This window comes from Clupea harengus, chromosome 22, assembly GCF_900700415.2.
Source record: "Clupea harengus chromosome 22, Ch_v2.0.2, whole genome shotgun sequence".
Lineage (NCBI taxonomy): Eukaryota > Metazoa > Chordata > Actinopteri > Clupeiformes > Clupeidae > Clupea > Clupea harengus.
Window position 1 is genome coordinate 7,734,443 of NC_045173.1, and position 19,722 is coordinate 7,754,164.

The window sequence follows — 19,722 nt, forward strand, 5'->3', positions numbered from 1 at the left end:
TTACCCGACGGGGGAAATAACAGTGAACACGAACAATTGATGTCACAAATTTGATGAAAACTATTTAGCTACTACAATTTCACAATTTCGCTTCAAATATTATAGAAGTATGAGCAATGATATAAAGCAGTTTATATTTAATAGGTCTAACTTAATTATATACCTACTTCTTTAATTGTAGTCTTCGTTTGAGGATTTTCTTTAAAATCAAGAAATATTCCTTAGAATATTCCTTAAAATCAAAATCTCCACTTTGCTAGGTCCTGTTGGAAGTAATATTATGCTTTCAATGTTATTTCTATGATCTTGGTCTCATTCAGATGTCTTTCAGTTCAACAAGTAAATTATCTTATGTCCTCTGAAATATCTCATTTTTAGAGACAACTCATTTTACTTGCAAGAAGGCCACTGATTTAAAATGATTAATAATCAACATTATAGGATTAGTTAAGTTCTAGACTATAACCTAGATGAATTAGGCTATTTGTTAGACGCATTTATCCGTGATTTACAAATTCATATAAACATAAATTAATTTAAAATATTACAAATTATTAATAAAAACACAGCAATAACAATATTTTGTGATAAGATAATAGCCTGATAACCACAATAATAACTTAGCCGCAAGCGGTGATCATCAGAGTGCTAGCAGTATGTGCGAAGCACTCCAATTTGCAAAAGGTTGAAGGATCTGACAGCTTCAACAGATGAAAGAGGACATTGGCAATTAAATAAATGTGAGCAAATGGGGCCAAGTTAAGGCACACCAAACATCACATTTTTAGGTTAAGCAGATCTTGAGATGATTCATTTTTTATTTTGTAGCGCCCTCTATGGACAAAAATCGCACCTAATGCATCCAAAGACATTCCTGATGACTGATATTTACATCAGAAGATATTGGCCAGAGTTATTATGGGCCACGCAGAGGTGTAAAAAGTACTGAAATGTTGTACTCAAGTAAAAGTACAATTACTTTGATGAAATTTTACTTAAGTACAAGTAATATTACCCATCTAAAAATGTACTCAAGTAAAAGTAAAAAGTAGTTCATTTAAAATGTACTTTAAGTAAAAGTTACTTAGTTACTTTCAACAACTTGATCGGGGCCGCTCCTATATAGTGCAAAAAAGGACAAGGGGTCATAAATCCAATACAAAAACTAGTTATTTTTAATTAAAGGAAATCTTTAGAAATATAAGTGCAATGACATTAAACATGTCAAACATTAAACATTAAACTGTCAACACAACATTTAAGAACTTTTGGGAGGACATGTCAAGACATGAACCACATGACAGCTAAAATAAAAAAGTTAAAATGCAGCTGCCCCACTATATTAAAACTTTGGTTACTTTACTTGTGTCCACCTTTAGAGCATTAGTCTACAAACTTCTTGTTGAGTTAGAGCAGCAGCTGATTTTCAAGGTGTGTAGAGTTCATCCGGGCTCGCTTTGCAGTAAACGGCAATCCAGCACAGCCGAAGAGTCACTCGCAGGCGGCCGAGGCAGGTAGGCCAGTATTGAGTTTCAGGGACAGTTTTTTGATATTCTGAAAGGAGTTCAGCAGATCCATATTGACTGAGACACAGGCTAGGTTCCCTTCTAACTCCCCTGTACCTTCTGGACTTCATTGAGGAAAATAAATCATCTTCATCTGATGAATGTTGTCCAACTTGCTTCAGCCCCTACCATCCGGTCAAGATGTTGTCTGACATAGACTAGACCTGTAGAATGACAAACAACAATTCTGACAAATAAGTATTGAGCTGCCATCAAGAGTGCATCTTAACACAGAAATAGCTATAAATAGCTACTTGAGATGACAGACCTACAGTATATATACAGAATGATAACATTATTTTCTATTTCTACATGCATCACAATTCATAATCCTAAATTCTTGCTAACCGAGACCCCTGAGCATGAACATGAAAGACGTGCACGTTGCAAAGCCACCACATCGTGATAAATTCGAGATAACGACATACATTTACTTGTCCAACTGTCTGACAACGATGGTGTGCGCATTTACAGCGTTCCTGTTTCAGGGCATGGGAGGCAGCCAAATGATTAGCCTAATATCAGTTTATGCGGTGTATCTTATTGCTGATGACTGATCTGCAGTGTTTAACACAATATGAGAGACTGAACATAATAATGCTATGAACTGAAACGAATGGAAGACAGGAATGGAATTATTATTAGTCTATTGGATGACGGCTGTTAACAGAAGGATGGGTACATGAGTGTATAGCTAGCCTAGCTAGCTAGCTAGTTGACGTTAGCATACTCAGGGTGGTTGCAAGTGCTAGCCAAAATGAGGCTACAAGTGCCATGACACGCATATTTTGCTTATTGTAGCAAAGCTAATAAACAACAATAACGCTGTCTGAACTACTAATGGAAAGGGACAAATACTGTACTTACCAACACATGCTTGCGCAGATTTGAAGATTAATTTTTACAAGCAGAAAGTTCTGTCTGGCGGGGCAGGCACAGCTTACACAGCATTATATAGCTGTTGCCTCTTTTAGGTTGGAAGGCAAACTGCTTGCTGAGTTGTGGATACGGGGTTTCTTCATCTTCTTTAATTTTAACTTGCGGAAAGTTCGGTGCTTCAGCTTGTTGATTGTCCGCAGCTTGTTGGTAGTCCGCACTATCATCTTTCTCCATCTCTATCTCTCGTGACTCGACACCGGCGGGCTTGCATCGACTCAATCATCCACTCTATGCAGCATCCACCACTGCAATGAGAATTGTCGTGCGCGATTCCCGCCTTTCGGTTTCCTTTCTTGAACTATGTTTTTTTTTAACTCAGTAACGGATGTAATTTCCAATGTAGCGAAGTACAATACTTCAGTCAAAATCTACTTAAGTAAAAGTAAAATTACCGATTTCAAAAACTACTTAAAAATTACAAAGTACACAAAAAAACTAGTCAATTACAGTAACGTGAGTAAATGTAATTCGTTACTTTACACCTCTGGGGCCACGCCTTCAAATTTGATTGACATATAACTTTGAAACGGTTTGACTAATGAAAAATAAATAAATGTTTTGGTCAACATGAATGATTATTCAATATTATTACTGCATTCTCTATGGAAACAAAAAAGTCCAGTGTCTACTACAGGATATTAAAATATAATTATTGAAATAATTATAGTCTTGGATTAGCATATTGATTATAGAACTAATTAAAATGTTATCTTTCAGGAGTTTAAGTGGCTAATGCTTATTTTTAGGTCTATAATAAATATAAAACAAGGATCAGAAACAGCCCAGACCATCCATATTTCAAGACACCTAGAAGTGTAAAAGTAGAGAATAAAGATCCATCACAATAGCATACGAAATAATCATAAATAGGCTGATCTACTGTGTCCAGTGCTAATCTACTGTGTCCAGTGCTGCTCTCCAGTGCTACTGTAGGCTAAACGATGCATCAAGCATGGAAGCAGAGACATTATAAGGGAGCCTATAAGGACTTAGGTGGAAGTCACTGATGGTGGAATTGAGGACTCAAATGATTCCCACATGCAAATGTCTTAGATGCAAGCAACCAACAACTTGAGAAATATTGAGAGGAAATATTTTGAGGGGAGAATAGGCCCACTTCAATTTCTTTAGCATAAATACAATGCTATTTTTGAAACAGATGAGAAAGAGCTATTAATTACAGGAATGTGGTCGCTCACCGCACCAAAGAGGTCACTGTTGCATGAGAAGGTCAGGATGAGGGTCCAGGGCAGGTTCAGCTATTGGTTGCTTTCAGTGACTGGTTCACAGAAAATGTGAACTGAAACAATAAAACTTTTCAAACCTTTTCAATGTTCATAATTTTATTTCTGGGGTCTACTAAAATGGATTTACATGCTTCAATGTTCCAAAAAACACATTATTTTTCTCATACTGTTCATTTCTATTTACTCTCTGTCTGAAACACTATAGCTCCTGTGTCTTTTGGATGGGATTGGGATTGGTCAGCTAGGTGGGCAATAAGGATTGTTTCATGACATTGAATTATCTTGTACCAAAGGAAAAGGGCTTGAATTCCAACATGACGTCTCAGGCAGCTGAGAACAGTGGTATCTGTGGGAGCGAGTTACTCCTTCTGGTGTGTACTCTGGGCTTTGTAACTTTGCAGACCGTTTACATGACCAAAAAGCAATATAACACACCAAAGGAAAGGGAACAACCTAAAAAGCATAATAGGTCCTCTTTAAAACCATAATAGGTCCTCTTTAAATGTTAAAGTGTTGACTGGATGATAGGCTCCCACCTTTGCATTTACATAATCTTTGTCAAGTCATGCAGATCATGCAGAGGGTGAGAGCCTGGCCCACTTTCCAATACTCCCATAATTTCCCAAAAACCTGACAGACTGATACTGTAGAAAAGCTACAGTTCTGAGCACAGAGAGAAAGAAGGTATTCACTCTCTGGTGCTCTGAGAGCATACTGCAAGAAATTCATTGGTTGGCACTATTCATTTGATCTTGGTTTCATTTGACCGAAGAATGTGCTCCCAATATTCATCAGGTTTCTTTTCATGTTCTATAGGAAAGTTGAATCTTGCAGTTGTGTGCTGAACAGCTGTTTGGCTCAGATGGGGTCCAACGGATTGGCAGGACTACCACAGTAAATGCATAGTCCTGACAGTGACACACAGAGGTTGGAGTGTAATGATATGGGGCTGCATGAGTGTAAAAGATCACATTGTTAGATGACACCATGAATGCCTGTAGATATACCAAAATGCTGACTGACAAGATGACTCCCAGTCTCCAGAAGCTTGGCAGAAGAGAGATATTCCAGCATGGTAACAATCCAAAGCACACTGCCAAAATCATACAATTTGTTTTCAGTGTTTCAAAATGCTAATGTGTTAAGTTTACACACATTTGTTTATTTACTTTCTCCTAAAGTTTAGGGAGAATGGTCCTCCTTTTCCTCAAAGTTATACCTGGAGGAGTTATCAAAATGTATTTTTAATAACCTTCCCTATCTGATGTTTCTCGTGATTTCCCCAGCTCTCCTTAGTTACTGGTTTTCTCAGTCTCTCCAGACAGCACCATCAGGATGGGGTCGGGATCTGGGGGCAACTGTATGTAGGTTGTTCATACACACGAGGCAGGGGTCACTGGCCTTTCTCTTCACACTGCCTATTCCTATACAACCAAGCTCTCATCTGGATGGCCTAGCCTGATCCTTGGGACAAGCAAAACTGTCTCTCAGATAAAGATGGCTCAAGAAGGAGTGGACCAATGAGCTACTCTGGACATTACCTGGCCACAGATGAGTGCCTGTGTGTTGGAGTTAAAGAGAGATTACGTATGAGAATGTGAAGGGGTCACAGAGGTTTATTTGTCAAAGGCCATCAACCTGTAAAGATTGACTACAACATTTTGGAGCCTACTTGTGTAGTTCTGTCTCTTATTACAAAATGGTATCACTGTGTGAATTCAGCTGTGGCACAAATATCTCCCCTGGTGTCCAGGACATTACACTACATAATTTCGGTTGGAGATGGGACTCGCAACTCACTTCAGACTACTGCGACCATCTGGCACTAATCATTGTTCAATACACTGTACTCAACACGACTGTCCACAACAGAAAAGTTGTGTGGTCTTAAAGATTCTTTATGGTGTCAAGGAGTGAGGTTTACAAACTGCACTGCCACTGATCCCTGTGACATACACTTACATACAGGCGACGTACACACACATTTATTCACACAAATCACTAAGATTGTAGCCAACATTTTCAACCTAGCTTTCCGTAATTAAGGGACCTGTGATCTTTTACAACATACAATGTTACCTGGGCGGTCAATATGGAGCATATGCTCTACATGTTCTTGCTGTAGCTTTTACTCAATGCCACCAATTCCCAATGAATTTCCCAACATGCATTCTCAAAATCCAAATTTTTAAATTAGGGATTTTTTAAAAGATAGTTTTGTACTATGCTTTGTGAAATTGTCAAACAACATGCCACTGTATTATTTTTCTATAATGAAGGCCTCTTCTCTTGAAGTATTTTTTTCTCTACCATTTCCTTTTTTGTTAATATTGTGCCTCTCGATTGTCACCATTATTTTCTGTCAGTAGTATATTTTATTTATTATGATAAAGCTTTAATAACTACCCATTCTATCACTGAGGTCTTTATATTGAATCGCTAATGTCGTTTTTAATTACACAACACATGCACAAAATCGTTAATAAATTGTGTTATAACATAATTACAACGTGCGTTACTCAACCATTGAACCCATGCAGAGATAATGTAGTGGACAGATCACGTGGGATAAGGCTGAAAAAGCTTGGAGACGTAGATATGGATAAATAGTTGAACGAACTGGTTTAACTTCGTTAGCTGTGGCTCTCTGTAGTTCTTTGTTTACATCAGCACGGGGCGCATTCATGTAGGCTGGCCGGAACAGACATCAGTGGGAGATGGTAAAAATAAGGTTCTAACGTGCGTCAAAACTACCGGCTGCTCATTCACACTAACTTATACGGTAGGCACATGTGTTATGACTTCCAAGTTTGGTTTAAACTGTATGTTAGATTGTTTAGATGGCTCCTAGCTAATGCTAGCTCACTGGTAACTGATGTGATATTTGCTATCTTACCATAGAGTAAGAAGATGAAGCGAACTATTGGCTCGTTTGAATAGCCTGTAGCTGGTTCGATGGCTTGTTTTGCAAATACAGGATTACATTGGCTGAATGCTAGCTACCTTATACGGCAGGGATGAGACATCGGAAGTCTCAGCACTGCGACGAGATTTATTCGTCATGCTTTAGATGTTCAACCTATAACGTAGGGTAGCTTATTAGAAAACCTGCAGGAGTAACGTAGCTGCTAGGCTAGCTGACATTCCTCTAACAAACAAGGCTAGTTGACTAGCTCTATGTCAGGTTTAACATAAGAAACTAAACGTAGATGTTATTCATACGCGAACGGACTTGCAAGCAAGATTGTGATGAAGTTGAAGTACTTTAACGTTAGTTCACGTGAGAACGTTTACGTACAGGGTCTTAAAATGAATTGCATTGTTGTCAAATGTCAAACTATCACACTGACCACTGCAAGATGCTTAGGGTGCTAAATCGACCAGATAGTTAAATATCTATGAGGAGGTGAGTTAGGCCTACTTGAGAATGACAAATTAAGATTTCCTTATACACGCATAGGTCACATATATTTACCTCCATACTAAACTAAACTACTAACTAAGAGAAATGTCCTGTCCCCAAAAGATTGTGAGAAGGTGGTCCATGCTTTTATATCTACCAAACTGGACTGTTGCAATGCACTAAGTCACTTCATAAATTGCAAGTGGTTCAAAATGCGGCACATATAATTTTAGTCAAATTTTGCTCTAGCTCTGGCCTATATTTCCAATCTCCTGACCCTTTACATTCCATCAAGGGCTTTAAGGCCCTCCAATGAGCTTTTAAGGTCATTGGTCCCAAATTATGGAATAGTCTCCCATTTTATGTAAGATCTGCTTGGACACGTTTTGGTCAAGTTCACTCTTTATTCAGTTTGTTGATATTTTATTATTGTTTTACTCTGTTCTATTTCCCACAGTTATGGTCCTATGGATATATGAATGTTTCTCTTATCCATTCCCTTTTGAAATACTTTTAGATTTAGCTTGTGTTCATTTTTATTTGTCTTAGCCACTTTCTTTTTAGTTTTAATTTAATTACTTTTAATTCTTTCTTCTTTTACTCATACATTACTTTTAGCTTTTGCTTGCTTATATCTTGTTTTTATTTGATTTATCTTTCACTTTGATATGCCATACGTGTTTAATGTGTATGTGGTCTTTTTAATCTCTTTTTCTATTATTTTATTCTTTCTATTTTTATTTTTTTGTTGATTCACCTTAATGGTATCCTGTTGTTTTTAAATGTGCTATATAAATAAATGTGACTTGAGTACTTGCATTGGCACCTGAAGGGAATCTCTAGACTGTCCGTGGTGCAAGTCTGCATTCCCTCTCATCTGACTCCAATTAAAGTTAGTCTCTTCCCTCTGTCACATGTCTCTCTCTCACCACTCAGAAAACTCAATAAAAGAACTGCAGGGTTGTCACATGAGAAATAAACATGAGTTGGCTCATGGTGGTGGTAATATCTCATCAGCTCTTTGTGAAGTTCTCGAGCAGTTTACTGAGAGTCATTGTTTAGCTTTAATCAGATACTCTATAGGCGGGGGGGCTGTGTGCACACAAAACAGTGGTCTATACAGTGATTTTGGTGGTGGCTTCCTCGAAAGTGCATCAACAAGCCGTGCAGACTTTGCAAGTACTGTACCATGCAATGAACATCTTCATATTCACGCAAGCCATTTACCTTACAGGCAACCATGGGTGCTCTTTTTCGGAGTGAAGAGGTCTGTCTTGTTCAGCTCTTCCTCCAGTCAGGATCAGCATACAACTGTGTCAGCGAACTTGGAGAGCTGGGACTGGTTGAATTTAGAGATGTAAGCATTTCCACCTGTTTTGGTTGTAGCTGTTGATCATCATACTGTTTGATGCGATGGGATTCTTTTTTAATAATTGACTCCTTTGTTTGACAGTTGAACCCAAATGTAAACGCTTTTCAGCGGAAGTTTGTTAATGAAGTAAGAAGATGTGAGGAGATGGAGAAAACGTTCTGTAAGCTCGCGTTGTTATTACACACGTTTGCAGTTTCAGTCAACACAGCACTTCATATCTATTTAAAATTTGGAAAAATCATCAGCCATCATCTAATGTAACCCAGACTAACAGCAGCACATTACATATTTTCTTGCTCAGAAGCTCAAAAGCAGGCAGGGCTCCAGTTAACTCTTCCTAACTGCCTCTCGTTCTGTCAGCATTCCTGGAGCAGGAGATTGGCCGCTCTCTGTATCCACCCCTGACGGAGCCTCTGCCCACGCCGAGCCCAGTGCCCTCAGCCCCTCAGCCTAGAGAGCTGCTGGCCATCGAGGAGGAGAGCGAGAGACTGGCCAGAGAGCTGAGAGAGGTGTATATCTATGTCCTCGTGTGTGTGTGTGTGTGTGAATGTGAGTGTGTTCATGTGCAGGAGTGTTTACTGTGATGATCTCAATAATATGACAATTTGCTATGGTAAAGTTTGGAAAAAAGATAAACTTCAAATCAACTACTTTGCATTTCTTTGTGAAATATCCTGTGACCTTTTGAGACTGTAAGTAGATTTAGGTTTTCATAGCTTTTGAAAGATCTAATGAATCAGGGCCATTTGAGGCTCCACTCATATTTGCGATAACATTAAAGACTTTTGTACCATACTGAAGATAGAACAGATGCATTTAGATGGCTAAAAGAATATTGTTATTTTATCAGGGAGAAGCATATGGATTATGGATTTTATATTGAATTTGATTTGGTTAGATGTAATGATGTCTGGGTTTTGACCTCAGTTTGTTCTCTCTGCTTAGGTGTCCAGGAACAGAGATAGCTTGAGGAACCAGCTGACCCAGCTCAGTCAATACAGAGGTGTTTTGATCCAAACTCACTCAGTCACTGCTTCACAGGTGATAAAGCAGACCACACACACCTAACCAGATAGCTTCAAATTGCTGTTAATAATGCTGTCATTTTAGTTTGATGTTTTCCACTGACTGATGTTTCCTTCGTTCTCTATTCCACATAAGGCCCCCCTGCCTCCTACAACTGTAGAGACGGCTTCCCTTTTGGATAATAGACAAGACATGAGACTGAGGTATGAAGAACGTCAGATACTTCAGTGTTTTAAAAATAGCTGGTTGTATTTCTCTTGTTATAAGCAATGCTCCAGCACTAGACCATCTCCCATCTCTCACCTTCCTCACCTCATAACCTATCCATCTGAAACCCTCAGGCACATCTCTGCTCTCATTACAGACATGGAAATGTACCTTGTCAAAAAACATTGTACCAAATGCATATATAAAGTGGCACACCAAATGCAGATAAGATTTCGTTTGGCTAATTTGTATGGAAACAGTCAACATGATCTGACCTTCCTGTGCTGAAGCAGAAAGTCAGGTGCAGCCTTGTCCTTATAAGTGCAGAAATGGTGATATTTCTACAAAATTGTGTTGTCTAAGAAAGGATACGTCACAAAACCTTCACAGCATATTTATGAATATGCTTGACTAAATCTGGTGTATCTAGTGTCATTTCTTGATAATTGGGTTAGGGATCACACACTGGGCGTAGAAGTAAGTGTCTAAGTGTCACATTTATCCTTTCTAGTTTTGTGGCAGGAGTGGTCCACCCCTGGAAAGTCCCGTCTTTTGAACGGTTGCTCTGGCGGGCCTGCCGAGGTTACAGCATTGTGGACTTCTGGGAGATGGATGAGAAGCTGGAGTTATCTGACACTGTAAGAGGAAGACGTAATGTATTTAAGGCCTGTTGTTTTCAAACAATGATGGCTCAACCTGTAAATAGCTATGCAATACATTCCTGATCATAGTTTCTCTTGTGTGTAAAAATGACAGGGTGAGACGGATCAGTGGACAGTATTCCTCATCTCATACTGGGGGGACCAGATTGGCCAGAAGGTCAAAAAGATATGCGACTGGTGTGTTTGTTATGGATACATCTTTCCTGTAAAAGAATAGAAACGTTAATACACGCTTATAAGAGGCAAATAAGCTAGTAACAGATTTTTCTCCCTGTCTCTTAGTTTTCACACACACACATTTGCCTATCCAGAAAGCACAGCCGAGAGAGAGGAGATTCTGCATGGACTTCAAGGCAGAATACTGGATATCAGAACGGTGAGAGACTGAGAGAAAGATAAGAGCAGAGAAGAATAAAGGCAAGACGAAGAGGAAATGCGTCATTTTCAGATGTGACATTGCTGTAACTTGATATAAACACTGAATGTCTTTGTGCATTAGGGTGTCTGTGGTCACATTCCTCCTCCTTTTCTCTGTCATTTTACTCATTCCATTTGTCCCTCTGTTCCGTTGACCTGACCTCCAACTCTCCACACCTCCTCCTCCTCCCCGGCCTGTTTCTCCGTGTCTGCCTTGCCTGTGAGCAGGTCCTGGCCCAGACGGAGCAGTACCTGCAGCAGCTGCTGACCCGGGCGGTGGCGGAGCTGCCGCGGTGGCGCGTGCGTGTCCGGAAGTGCAAGGCGGTGCACACAGTGCTCAATCTCTGCAGCCCATCCGTCACCGACAAGTGCCTGATCGCCGAGGCCTGGTGCCCTGTCAGGAAGCTGCTGCTACTGCAGAGCGCACTTATCGAGGGCACGGTAAGAGGAGGAAGAGAGAGGAGAAAGAACGGGGAAGAGTGAGGGAGGACAGCCAGGGAGCGAAGAACACATAACACAGAGGGCAATGGGATGAAGGGGAGAACCCATATAGGCAGATATGCTGTAGAGTTGGAGGGGAAATAGCAAGAAGCCCAATTACTACCACAACCATGAGAAGAGCACAGACACTTACGGCCCTCATTTCATTGATGGGCAACTGGCAACGAGCAAAGTGTTTCGCGCATGAACTAAAGCTAATTTTAAAAGTTGGCAAATTAATTTTGCTAATTTAATACCATGAGCAAGATCCTAAGCGCAAACATGGGTGGGTCAGTGCAGTGCTCCCACACACCACACAATAGCATTAGTGCATGCGCGGACTTTGGTGCACTTTGCTTGTTGCTTTGCTCATTGCCCGTCAATGTAATTAGGGCCCTTAATGTGCTATAAATTGCTCACAATAAAAATAGCGTGTAGATATTCTGTTGTCTTGTAACATCAGTTTGAAAATAATCAGTAGCACTCGTGTATTAGTTTGATGTCATGATAGCTGACAGATGACAGTCCTCTTCACCCCCCCCCCTCCCCCGCAGAGGAAGAGTGGCAGTGGAGTGGATTCATTCTACAATCGACTGCCAGCCCCCACCTCTCCCCCTACTCTCTTCAACACCAACTCCTTCACTGCAGGATTTCAGAGCTTAGTGGATGCTTATGGGATAGCCAGCTATAGGGAGGTCAACCCAGGTAACACACTCACTCAACTATTTCTACATATTGAACCCAGCCTCACTGATAAGGGATGATTATCCAGTGTGCTACCTATTGTCAACAGGACACATAGCAGTTTATGGAGGTTTGCATGAATGCCAGTGTTTGTAATGTTTCTCCCTATAGGATGGCATTTATGGAGATGTATTACACATAACAGATATCAGACATATAGATATAGATATATAGATAGACAGATAACATTGATATGTGTGTGGTTTTTCTTCTTCTTCCAGCCGTGTACACCATCATCACCTTCCCTTTCCTGTTTGCGGTGATGTTTGGAGACGTTGGCCACGGCTTCCTCATGACTATGGCAGCCCTGTGGATGGTGGTGGAGGAGAGGGACCCCAAACTGAGGAACAACTCTAATGAGGTGAGGTCACCCACCACTGATACTATAAGCTGTCCAAAAGCTGCTCACTTTTCCATTACTTCATCTATGTTACTTCTGATGAACCAGATCCAGATGTGCTGTCTTTCCTGACAATAGGCGTATTATTGTAGTTGGATAGATGATAGCTCATAGATCATTTCATTAGTGATGAGTTCTTACAGCACCCAGCTACACTCCAAGCACTGATTAAATCACCTTTTGCAGTTTGTAAATAATAAAAAAACACACACAATTTAATCACACAACTCCTTCACATGAAACAGGACTTGTTACTCTACATACACCAGAGTAACTCAAAATGTCAATATGGCCTGCACCAAATACCTCCCTATCATTATGTACTATAGTCCTGTTTCAATAAACCTCAACCAGGAACATCTTGCTGTTTACCAGGAATAATGTCATCCAATTGACATTTGTATTATTGTATAGTATCCTCACAACTACGTTGTAAACTTCATTGACTAAATGCACATACTGATATCAATATCAATATACAGAGCATATCAGAAGCACTGCTCAGCTGGCTGTTGTGAAGACCTGGCTTGGTGTGTTTGTGCGGTCTCTCTCCAGCGTTGTCACTGATAGCCCGTTTGCCCTGTGTGTGTCAGATCTGGAAGATGCTGTTCGGAGGACGCTATCTGATTCTGCTGATGGGGCTCTTCTCCATTTACACGGGGGCCATCTACAACGAGTGCTTCAGCAAAGGCCTCAGCCCCTTCCCCTCTGGCTGGCACCTGCAGCCTATGATCCAGCACTACAACTGGAGGTACAGACTCTCTCTTTCTCACACACACACACACGCACACACACAGCGGTAGCTTGTTATCTTGCATTATAACTAGAGGTACAGCTGTTTATGATCCAGAAATATCACCAGAGGAACACGCTAACTTCAGTCTCACTCACTTGTGACTCAAGTGAAGGACCATCCTTGTTTTATTCAAACGCCGTAAGGCAGCCCTGCCAGACTGCCTTCTTCACTGATAGTCTTGCAGACACATTAATTCCCCCACCTGTCTCCATCAGTGAAGACACTCTACGGGAGAACCAGTACCTCAGCCTGGACCCAAACGTGACTGGAGTCTTCCAGGGACCTTATCCATTCGGCATTGACCCGGTAGAATACAGCCTCAGTTTACATCATCAATCCCATTTTAACCTGATGAAAAGTGATGGCACACCAGAGTGATTCTCAGTGATTGAAATACAGATTCTCTGTCTCCCCGTCCTTGCGCAGATCTGGCGGTTAGCCAATAACCACCTGACCTTCCTCAATTCCTACAAGATGAAGATGTCTGTCATCATCGGGGTCATCCACATGACCTTTGGAGTGTGCCTGTCATTCGTCAACTACATGTGAGTCACGCCTCACCTCTGACAGCGTAAACGCACCAGGACAGCGAGTCCTTCCCACTGGGTCATCGGCCATGCTTTGTATTTGGTATACGCTGATTGCCTGTTTGTATTTGGTACACGCTGATTGCCTGTTTGTATTTGGTACACGCTGATTGCCTGTTTGTATTTGGTATACGCTGATTGCCTGTTTGACTACGCTGTCCTCACCATAAGCTCTGAGAATATTTAGTTCCATCTACATAAACCTTTTCATCAGTCTGTGTCATTTCTAATGAAATCAAGCTTCAGGTTGACAAAACAGATGGGCTTTTCCTGATTAACGTACGCTTCATATTTGCCCCCTTTTGTTCTGACACTGTGTTTTTACGCCGCCTGCTGTTTTTTCTGTCCACCCATCAGCCACTTTGGGCAGCTGAGCAGTGTGTTCCTGGTGCTGCTGCCAGAGCTGGTGTTCATGCTCAGCCTCTTCGGATACCTGGTCTTCATGGTCATCTTCAAGTGGGTCGCCTTCGGGCCGCAGGACTCGGACCGGGCCCCCAGCATCCTCATCCACTTCATAGACATGTTTCTGTTCGCCCAGAACCCAGACAACCCGCCACTGTACCCCGGACAGGTATGCCAAGCAAAGGGTCCAAAAACTGTCAGTAGCAGAGAGATGGACTCAGCACTTTATGGAGAAGATGAGCTTAACGACCATGAGAGCATCAATACAACTTGTCAGTGCTTAAGAACTAGTCTTCACGGAACTACTCATTAACGTACTGAAGTCAGTGTCTGTTAGAACAGCCCCGGTGCTGTCCAGTGAGTGTGTCTGTTAGAACAGCCCCGGTGCTGTCCAGTGAGTGTGTCTGTTAGAACAGCCCCGGTGCTGTCCAGGTGTGTGTCTGCTGTCTAAAGAAGAATCTGTCTCCTCTGCTCCTGGGCAGGTGATTGTGCAGCGGGTGCTGGTGGTGTTGGCTCTGAGCTCGGTGCCAGTGCTGTTATTGGGCAAACCCCTCCACCTCTACCTCAAGCACAGAAGAACCCGCAGCAGCACAGTAAGAAGCACAGTGTGTGTGTGTGTGTGTGTGTCTGTGTGTGTGTGTGAGTGTGAGAAAGAGAGAGTCTGTGTGTGTGTGTGTGTGTGTGTGTGTGTGTGTGTGTGTGTGTGTGTGTGTGTGTGTGTGTGTGTGTGGTGGGATGTATAACATTAGTTTTTTAGTGTATGTATATGTGACTTAGTGTAGTGTGTATATGTGTGTGGGTGTAATAGCTATACAAAAGGATCATGACTGTAGTGGCAGCATATATTTCCATATTGGTGTGGTCTCACCTGTGTGTTGCAGAATCAGGCAGAGCAGGCTCCTGTGGGGACGGACACCAGCTCCATCAACACCCTGCAGGGAGACCTGGAGGGCAACGGGGGCCTGGAGCCTAAGGTGAGAGAGACTGGGAGATGGCCCACAGTATGGCCCTCAGTGGATCGGGAGCATTAACCTTATTTCATTGCTTTATGATCATCATTTTATTTTCCGTCAGAGCCAGTGAGGCCAGGCAGACATGAAGGTTGAAGCTTTCAAGAAGGAAGTCAAAGCACACACTGTAAGGGCAGAGGTACAAGGGAGCAGGCAGAATCCAATACGAAGATATCAGCAAACAGAACACAAGGGTTTCAACAAACTCACAGTCAGGCAGTCAGAGATCGGAATCCAAATACACAGAAGTCCAGAGGAACAGGCTAAATCATAATCCAGAATTCGTATTTGGCATAAAAAGATGAACTACAAACCATACTTGGCGTAACCTTAGCGTAACATGGCTTACAAACGAGATAATCTAGCAACAAGTTAAAATCTTTGCAGGACATAAAAGCTGTAGCTGGCGAGGTAAGTGGCAGCAGTGGTGCAAGAGTGCAGGTGATCGGTTTAGCAACCCCATCAGTCTTTCAGGAACCAGGGGGGCAGAGGGTCTAGGACACATTGAACAGGACACAAGACACACACCACATGACAGGACAGGACACAGGGGAAACAGAGCAGAATCATGACAGTTTTCAATTCATCTGTGTATTTTGTATATTGCAAAACTGATTCTTTTTGTGTAGTAGTAGTTAAAATGCATGATTTCATCTGCAAATATTGATCAATAGTAGTAATGCCCTATAGAAGAATGATGTACTTTTACTTTCTCCTGTGCAATGAATGATAGGGTATGGTATTCAACAAAATGTCCAAAACCAAAAAAACAAACCTGTGCTCTCTGGCAATACTGTTGTGCATGTCACTGCTGTGGATGTGAGCTGTCAGACGCGTGAGTGAGAGCTGTGGATGTCAGCTGTCAGACGTGTGAGTGAGAGCTGTGGATGTCACCTGTCAGACGTGTGAGTGAGAGCTGTGGATGTCACCTGTCAGACGTGTGAGTGAGAGCTGTGGATGTCACCTGTCAGACGCGTGAGTGAGAGCTGTGGATGTCACCTGTCAGACGCGTGAGTGAGAGCTGTGGATGTCAGCTGTCAGACGTGTGAGTGAGAGAGAGCTGTGGATGTCACCTGTCAGACGTGTGAGTGAGTGCTGTGGATGTCACCTGTCAGACGTGTGAGTGAGTGCTGTGGATGTCACCTGTCAGACGCGTGAGTGAGAGCTGTGGATGTCAGCTGTCAGACGTGTGAGTGAGAGAGAGCTGTGGATGTCACCTGTCAGACGTGTGAGAGAGAGCTGTGGATGTCACCTGTCAGACGTGTGAGTGAGTGCTGTGGATGTCAGCTGTCAGACGTGTGAGTGAGTGCTGTGGATGTCACCTGTCAGACGTGTGAGTGAGTGCTGTGGATGTCACCTGTCAGACGTGTGAGTGAGTGCTGTGGATGTCACCTGTCAGACGTGTGAGTGAGTGCTGTGGATGTCAGCTGTCAGACGTGTGAGTGAGAGCTGTGGATGTCACCTGTCAGACGTGTGAGTGAGAGCTGTGGATGTCACCTGTCAGACGCGTGAGTGAGAGCTGTGGATGTCACCTGTCAGACGCGTGAGTGAGAGCTGTGGATGTCAGCTGTCAGACGTGTGAGTGAGAGAGAGCTGTGGATGTCACCTGTCAGACGTGTGAGTGAGTGCTGTGGATGTCACCTGTCAGACGTGTGAGTGAGTGCTGTGGATGTCAGCTGTCAGACGTGTGAGTGAGAGAGAGCTGTGGATGTCACCTGTCAGACGTGTGAGTGAGTGCTGTGGATGTCACCTGTCAGACGTGTGAGTGAGTGCTGTGGATGTCACCTGTCAGACGCGTGAGTGAGAGCTGTGGATGTCAGCTGTCAGACGTGTGAGTGAGAGAGAGCTGTGGATGTCACCTGTCAGACGCGTGAGTGAGTGCTGTGGATGTCAGCTGTCAGACGTGTGAGTGAGAGAGAGCTGTGGATGTCACCTGTCAGACGTGTGAGTGAGTGCTGTGGATGTCAGCTGTCAGACGTGTGAGTGAGTGCTGTGGATGTCACCTGTCAGACGTGTGAGTGAGAGCTGTGGATGTCAGCTGTCAGATGTGTGAGTGAGAGCTGTGGATGTCACCTGTCAGACGCGTGAGTGAGAGAGAGCTGTGGATGTCACCTGTCAGACGTGTGAGTGAGTGCTGTGGATGTCACCTGTCAGACGTGTGAGTGAGAGCTGTGGATGTCACCTGTCAGACGCGTGAGTGAGTGCTGTGGATGTCAGCTGTCAGACGTGTGAGTGAGTGCTGCAGCCACAGGCAGCTGGAGTGAGAATGGGACTCTGGTGAGGGGCTGTGGAGGAGGGAGACTTGCTGAAGGACAGTGTGGCTGGTCTAGTCCCAACGTGTGTGTGTGTGTGTTTCATGCGGGCTCCCCTTGCGTCTCTCTGCAGGAGTTTGATGGGGCCGAGGTGTTCATGCACCAGGCCATCCACACCATAGAGTACTGCCTGGGCTGCATCTCCAACACGGCCTCCTACCTGCGCCTGTGGGCCCTGAGCCTGGCACACGCCCGTGAGTGAACACCCTGACCACCCACCCCTCCGTACACTCTTTCAGAAAGTCATCTTCCCCACTTGAAAATACCGTGAATCTTTGGAAGTCTCAATCCAAGTATAAGTGTATTATACACAAGACTTGTGGGCATTGGTCCACATCCAAAGATAATTCTCTCCATATCTTTCTATGTACAAACAACAGATGCAGGACATTCCCACACATAGACACAGTGTTACTTTACTTCTGAATAAGCCAAAGCCGGATTACTATATTTTAGCCATGTCTAATAACCGTGTAATTAGATCTGTGCATACAACCTTATTTTAATGGGTGTCATTCAGACACTGACAAATGTGTGTGTGTGTGTACTGCAGAGCTATCAGAGGTACTATGGGTGATGGTGATGCGGATCTCGTTGTCGTGGCAAGGCTACGCGGGCTCTGTAGTGCTGGCTGTCATCTTCTCCTTCTTCGCCATGCTCACCGTCTCCATTCTCCTTATCATGGAGGGCCTGTCTGCCTTCCTGCATGCCCTGCGACTACACTGGTGGGTTTACAGCCTCAATACACACACACACACACACACACACACACACACACACACACACACACACACACACACACACACACACACACACACACACAGACAATGTGTCATGCAGTGTGCATCAAGTGAGTCATTCACAGCTCCACCCACTACTCTCCCTTCCAAGCCCAGTGAAAACAATACACCACTCATCAGTCTGGAGAACAGGACATCGCTCAGCAACATAGCTTCAGACCGCTGAAAAAGACAGACAGCCTGCCATCTGTGGATTTTTGAAGGCATAATCGAATGCTGTGTGTACTGAAATGTAGAACTATGTCTAGGGTGATGCATCGTCATATGCCTGTTAAAAATTCACCTTAAAAATTAGGTGAAAGATGGCTGCGCTGTAGTGATCTATTGATCTAAAGCACATAATGACCCATTTGAATACAGTACAAGTACAGTTTTTGTCATAAATATAAATGTCATTGATAATCTTGCCATGCTTAACCCTCTGTATTCAGATTTCCCTGAAATGTTTTCCATATTTTTTTCTTTAAGGGTGGAGTTTCAGAATAAGTTCTACAGTGGGACAGGATACAAACTCAACTCCTTCTCATTCAACACGAGCCTGGCTTAACTGTACTGGAATGATGTACTATCTAATGTTACCATTTTGTTTAAAGTCTAAAAGCCTGCTATGGAAAAAGTGCTTTTATAACTTCATTTTGGAGTTTACTTTGTAATGTATATATCCTTTATACTGGAAGGAGAAACAATATATGCAGTACGAGTTATTGGTTGGGACTGCTCAGGTATAGGTTTTAAAACTTATAACTTCATACCAGTACATAATGGGACTGCACGTTGTACATAAATGACAATTATGAACAGTATTAAAATATGTTTTGATTTTCTGACTACTTGCCTTCATGTAGAATGTTCTGATTTTAAAAAACCTTGTTCAAAATCAGGGAGTCTTGGTAGGTCTTCCTACATGTTCTACATGACATGTTCGCTCAGGACCCTGGAGCTGTGGACTACATTAAAAACATGAATGTTTGGGGTTCTACTCCATCATTCTTAAAATCTAAAGCTTAGTTACCATATTGGTTGCTAAACAACGCTCCCAGGAAGCACACCCCAATATAGTCACAGAAACTACTTTGAAATCAAGTTCTGCACTGGTGATGTCTGATACCTCTGGAGAAACTCAGCAAAATTGAGAAAACTTTATTTTCCTTAAATTAAGTCTCCTGAATGCATTTAAAAGAAGTCAAGAAAAAGAGAACCATCACGTGGTTGACAGTGGCAACCCAACTCCGTCACATTCAAGAACCCAAAAGCAGCTCTAAGAAAGTTAGCTGATGTTGAACACCAGCTAGTGGATTCATGAAGAGCAAGAAGAAATGCCTTCTAATGACGCAGCCAAAGCCATAGTGCATT

At 42.6% G+C, this 19,722-nt stretch overlaps 1 protein-coding gene across 1 annotated transcript; it reads left to right on the forward strand.

Moving 5' to 3' along the window:
• Nucleotides 1–6,053: 6,053 nt before the first annotated feature.
• tcirg1a (T cell immune regulator 1, ATPase H+ transporting V0 subunit a3a) lies at nucleotides 6,054–19,196 on the forward strand. The gene is made up of 21 exons (XM_012836983.3): nucleotides 6,054–6,533; nucleotides 8,389–8,511; nucleotides 8,608–8,686; nucleotides 8,887–9,035; nucleotides 9,472–9,567; nucleotides 9,688–9,755; nucleotides 10,271–10,397; nucleotides 10,516–10,598; nucleotides 10,704–10,797; nucleotides 11,067–11,279; nucleotides 11,873–12,023; nucleotides 12,284–12,423; nucleotides 13,056–13,213; nucleotides 13,474–13,564; nucleotides 13,685–13,803; nucleotides 14,203–14,416; nucleotides 14,730–14,840; nucleotides 15,129–15,221; nucleotides 17,643–17,763; nucleotides 18,123–18,294; nucleotides 18,838–19,196. Exons 2-21 carry the CDS (start codon nucleotides 8,395–8,397, stop codon nucleotides 18,914–18,916), a joined length of 2,475 nt encoding a protein of 824 aa, XP_012692437.1. The 5' UTR covers nucleotides 6,054–6,533; nucleotides 8,389–8,394; the 3' UTR covers nucleotides 18,917–19,196.
• Nucleotides 19,197–19,722: the final 526 nt, after the last annotated feature.

Bases quoted from the DNA above. Each gene is read 5' to 3' on its own strand.
- tcirg1a (XM_012836983.3), top strand. From the start codon at position 8,395: ATGGGTGCTCTTTTTCGGAGTGAAGAGGTCTGTCTTGTTCAGCTCTTC. The intron at 11,280-11,872 runs GTAAGAGGAGGA...CCTCCCCCGCAG, and splicing joins GCGCACTTATCGAGGGCACG to AGGAAGAGTGGCAGTGGAGT. The intron at 12,024-12,283 runs GTAACACACTCA...TTCTTCTTCCAG, and splicing joins CTATAGGGAGGTCAACCCAG to CCGTGTACACCATCATCACC.